Source organism: Echinops telfairi, unplaced genomic scaffold (genome assembly GCF_000313985.2).
Source record: "Echinops telfairi isolate 266 unplaced genomic scaffold, ASM31398v2 ScPeMD7_7473;HRSCAF=8511, whole genome shotgun sequence".
In the NCBI taxonomy this organism is placed as follows: Eukaryota; Metazoa; Chordata; class Mammalia; order Afrosoricida; family Tenrecidae; genus Echinops; species Echinops telfairi.
Window position 1 is genome coordinate 8,645,225 of NW_022111377.1, and position 5,364 is coordinate 8,650,588.

Genomic DNA, 5,364 nt, shown 5'->3' on the forward strand with positions numbered 1-5,364 from the left:
TGATTGTGGTAAGAGTTGTATGAGCCCCAAATAAAATGATTAAAAATAAAATAAAATAGTAACTTAAACAAAAAAAAGACTGCTTACCTCTTTTTCTTTTCTGAGGAAACTGCCCTTTAGCTAACTTAAGGGTGGTAGCTAAGTCCGAACCCTTGTTTGCTCCAGCAGTAGTTCTTCTGGGAAAAGGGCAGCCCATGTTCATCCTTTTACTCTGTACCACGAGTGGTGTGCTTGCCTTCCTCTTTGGCTGAACTCTCAGATTTGCAGCTGAATTTAATGGAACCACATTTCTTTTCCTTGCATTCAAAATATCCTCAGAATTCTTTTCTGTCTCTTTTCTTAATTCTGCCTCGGAGTCATGAAAACCAGGTTCTGGAGTCACAGGTAGAGAAAATCCAGCATCACAAACTCCATCGGAAAAACAAGGGGACTGAGGGTGCTCTGCTATTAAATCTAAAGCAGTACACACTTCCAGCATATAATGACTAGGCTCTGAAAGATAGGACTTTAACTGAGTTAAAGACTGTAACGGGCACTTTTCAGCTGGAGGAACCAAGTCAAAGTTATCGGACAGTGTGGCACAGAGCGTAGTCTCTTTAATTCCATCCTGAGAAGCAGCAGCTAGCAACGATGGATTTTTGTCCACCTTGCACAGCTCTTGGATAGTGCGCTTTATTAGTGTGTTTAGATGAGCTCCTTCAGTAAGTGACTTCTTTGCTTCGAGCAGCGCACAATGGAGGGTGGGTATGATAGGTGTCACCTTCGATGAGATGCCTTCTTCAACTTTTGAATCTTTCATCCCTAAAATAAAAATAAATACATTAAAAATTACTTCAATTTCATTTTTTCCTGCCTGTTTCTGTAAATACATTCCAGTATTTTCCAATAGTACTGGCAATTAACAAAAGACTTATGTGTATTCTTGCTTAAATGAATACCTCCATATTTAAAACCATATAGTTACACCACACAGAGACATACACACGCGCACATACACAGAATTGGAGAAGAGTTATTTAAAATATAATGTTGGTTCAAAAGAAAATGTGGAATTCTATTTCCAAGTCCAAGAAAACCTACAGCATAAAACAATTATAATCTGAGGATTAAAGAAAATAATATTTATGCATTCATTCATTTAGCAAATATTGAAAGCCTACAATGAGGCAAGCACTGTAAATATAATGGAAGACAAAATAAACAAGGTCCTTTCCCTGACAGCCCATGTGATAAACACACACACATATAAGTAGGTCAACAGAAAGTATATGAAATCATAACATTAGAGAAGAAATCAACATAGGAAGCAGAAGGGTAGATTTTCAAGACAGCTTTTCCTGATAATATTTGAGGTTATGTGTGAACTTTCTTTAGACAAAGACAGCAGGGTATAAAAATCTTGCAGCTGGAATAAGCCTGATACTGTCAAGAAACTGAATGATTGTCAATATGGCTAAACCACATTATGATAATTGGAAGTAAGGTTGAAGACAGGTGGAAATAAGGCTGGAAATGTAGGCAGAGACCAGAACACACAAGGGTTTGAAGGCCTTGTTAAACAGAAGGGTATGAATTTAACATAAGAAAGATGGCAAGCTAATGAATTGTTACTAATAGGGTAAATATATATCAGGAGAAGATTGAATAATGGTAATAAAAGCACATATTCTATGGCCATAGAGCTTTCTCCTCACAATGGAGAGGCATATCAATAGTTTGGACAGGGTGTAGCAATGTCTGTGGGAAGATGTTCCCAAAGGATTCAAAAGATATTTACCAAGTTAAACTGCAAGAACTTAGTATTGAAGAAGGTATTAAAAATAAGTCCTAGGTTTCTGGCTTGGATAGTGAAGTCACTCACAAACATAGAGAACATTGAAGGAAGAGGGCAGATTTCTGTGGGCATGCTGAATTTGAGGCACGCTTGAAATATGTAAATGTATATGTGCATCTGAAATTTAAAGGAACTAATAAGCCTACAAAAGAAATAAAAGCAGGATCAAGGAAAAGCAGAAGGTCACAGTGTCATAGGCTACTGAGAGGTCAAGATAAACATCCAACAGATTTAGACACTGTGTGTTTACCTTCTGATGGAGATGGATGGAATAAATGCAACCCACGGAGACCCATCTGTTCATCTTCCAACCCTGTATTGAATGAGAATCAGAAGAAATTGATAAGTTGTTGGCCTTGTAAAGCAAAAGTAAGCATACTGAAAATATTTTTATTTCAATGAAGTTGTCGTTACCTGTATCTGACATTATGGCTGATGATGTAAGTAAAATCAAAACACCTCGATCTTCTAAGCATTTGATTATTGCCTGAGACAAACATTAAAAATAAAAAGTAAAACGCACATGAAAGTAGATTCTTCAACCTTCTTCTCCTTTCTCCCTCTACACTGCTTCACTAAAATTTTAAATTCATTGAAAGATAAAAAAAGATGACTGAAACTTTCAATGTTTATGGGAATTGGGGGAATTTTGCCGCAATATAAAAAACCGCAAATTCCTATGCTCTCAAATAGTCTTGAGACTACATATAATAACTACAACAGTCAAGATTCATTTTAGAGTATTGTTCAGTTGCATATAGATCAATCAGAAAAGCCTTACTGCATTTTCATATTAAGATGGTTGAGTTTTCATACTACTGCCCAAATAGTCAATGTTATCATTCAGCCATGACAAAGTCAATATGAATCAAACCTATGATTAATCAAACTTATGTTTAATCAAAACATACACAGAATTATGAAACTGAAAAGTCTGGAAGATAATCTGCCAAAATATAATCCTTTCTACAATATCCTAAGAGATGGAAAATAATGAAAAACAAAAAAAATGCTTATGAAAATAAATTCTTCCTCTCTTCCACTACTTTATATTATAGTCTTTGGTGGAATCTTGAACTCAAGAAAAAAGAGAGTCTTTGATGCCTACACAAACCGTGCACGTTCTGAGTCCATATAGCAGTGGATGCAAGTATCTCATACGGGACAACTCTAGCTGTCAGAACGCTTGTTCTTTCAAAAAATACCAGTCAGAGGGACTATACAGGCTTTGAAGATCTAATAGCTTTCATTCTAAGTCATAAAGTCATCGGTCTTTTTCCCCATTGTTCACCATTACAAAAACTACATATCCACAATAAAGATAAAATGTTATGCTCAAGCAGACATATTGTTGTTGTTACGTGTCGCTGAGCCAGTCCTAACTCAGAGTGACCCTATGTACAATAGACTGGAGCACTGCCTCGTCCTGCACCACCTCACTGGCTTTCCTATGTCTGAGTCCATTGCTGCAGCTATCGTGTCCATCTATGTTGCTGTTTTGTTGACCTTCTCCCAAGCATGCTATATCTTATCATTAGTGTCTCAAAGTATAGACTGAAAGGGTTGTATAAAGTTCCCGTTTTAATCTTCGAGGGGAGAAATCATAAAATCGTTTAAATATGTATTTCTAACCTTTTGTATATACACCCAGAAAAATACATCTTTTTTAAAAAGAGCTCTCTCCCTGTACTGCTCTTGAAGTTCAGAGTGCCAGATACAATGCCATGTATACTATATTCATTTATGATGTGTCCACTACACAGTGGATACTAAGGAGCCAAAGATGATTAAGACACGGCATTTGCCCTCAAGGAATTCAAAGTCTACATGAGAAGACAGATATATACAAATATTCATAACCAAAAAGAAGCTTAAGGGACTGAGGAGGTTGGCAGCTTCTTTAGACAAAGACTGCCCACAGAGGAAGGCAAAGCTGTGGGAGCCACAGGGAACACTTGAATCTGCCTTTCCAGCTAAAATTAAAAAGTTACACAAGCCAATTTATTCCCATTACTGCTTAAGTCAGCTTGGGTTTGTCACACGCAATCTGAAGTTCTTCAACTGGTACTACCACAAAACCAAATTACCATTTCAGCTTATATATAATACATTAATTTCTTGCCATTTATGGGAATGAACATTGAACATTCGGTCATTGTGTCACATTTGTACCAGTTTCTTTGTGGTGATTAGGAGGTAATCATTAGAAAGTTCGTATGAGACTCTAATGTAAGCATTATTCTTATCCTCTTACTGAGGCACCCTGGCAAATGAAATAGAGGGAATTCTCTGGATCCTTATAGACTTTTCCCTAGTTTTATTTTCAACACTACAGAAACAGGAGACAACTATTTTTCCACTTCTGCAAACCTGTGGATTAAGGCACAGGCCACAAGCTGAACCTCTTCACGGTCCCTCAAACTTTTTAAACAAGGGGTCAGTTCACTGTCCCTCAGACCCGTTGGAGGGCCAGACTATAGTCTAAAAATAAACGATGAACAAATTCCTATGCACACTGCACATATCTTATTTTGAAGTAAAAATAAACGGGGAAAAAACACCCGGCGGGCTGGATAAAGTCCTCGGAGGGCCGCATGTGGCCTGCACGCAGTAGTTTGAGGACGCCTGCTCTAGATATCTACACGATTATTCTGCCAAACAGAAAAGAAAAAAAAGTTTCAGAGAAGCAATTGAATTTTTGTGTTTCATCCTGACTACTGAGATAAAAAGAGGATAAAAATATGTTGGTGATCAGTAAACGGTCAACAATGAAAATCCTGCTAGCTAACATAATTCAACCTAAGCATAGCTACTTTATTTGATTTCAATTTCTAAATTTAAGAAAAAACTATTATTATTCTGTTCCTTACCAATTCTTGGTTTCTAATGTACTCCATTAGTTTATCTATTTTTTCCCCTTGTTTGTTGGATAGTTCCACCTCATACAAATTGAAGCACATATCTTGGTGACAAACTGTAGAGAAAAAACAAGAGACTACTTCTTATTTTCAAAATGCTGTTATATTTTAATAATCGAATTATTTTATATATTAGATGAAAGAACTAGAAACACTATTTATATTTCAAAATTCTTGGTTTTAAGTCACTTTAATAAAGCTTAAGTGGAGAGGAAATGTTTTGAGAATGATAAGGGCAATGAATGTACAAATGCGCTTTACACAATTGATGTGTGTGTGGATTGTGGTAAGAGTTGTATAAGTCCCTAATAAAATGATTTTTTTTAAAAGTTGTCATTTTATACAAAACCACTGTTAACAGATTAACAAAATAAACAATACTTGAATAACATAAACATCAGTGTTCTGTGAAATAACCCAAATATTCAAGAAATTTCCTTCTTATATGTTTTGATTTTTACTTTTTGAGTTTAAAACTACATACATACATTGGTAAAAGTATTAACAACTCCATTATTCCAAGAAATAGTTATGAGTTTTCATATTTTGGCTTAGTTTCCTCAGTACTCTACATTAAAAGCTAGTTTACCATTTTCCATGAAACTACCTACC

General features: G+C 35.8%; 1 protein-coding gene across 1 annotated transcript in view; it reads right to left on the bottom strand.

Annotated features, from left to right (window-relative positions):
• The window catches only part of TASOR2 (transcription activation suppressor family member 2), an 84,250-nt gene that overhangs the window by 34,406 nt on the left and 44,480 nt on the right, over positions 1–5,364 (bottom strand). Inside the window, exons 11-14 of the mRNA XM_045285588.1 lie at positions 4,705–4,808; positions 2,249–2,321; positions 2,085–2,147; positions 88–801 (exon numbers count right to left, since the gene is read on the bottom strand). Of these exons, the coding sequence (XP_045141523.1) occupies positions 88–801; positions 2,085–2,147; positions 2,249–2,321; positions 4,705–4,808 (954 nt within the window). The remainder of the gene's footprint in view (positions 1–87; positions 802–2,084; positions 2,148–2,248; positions 2,322–4,704; positions 4,809–5,364) is intronic.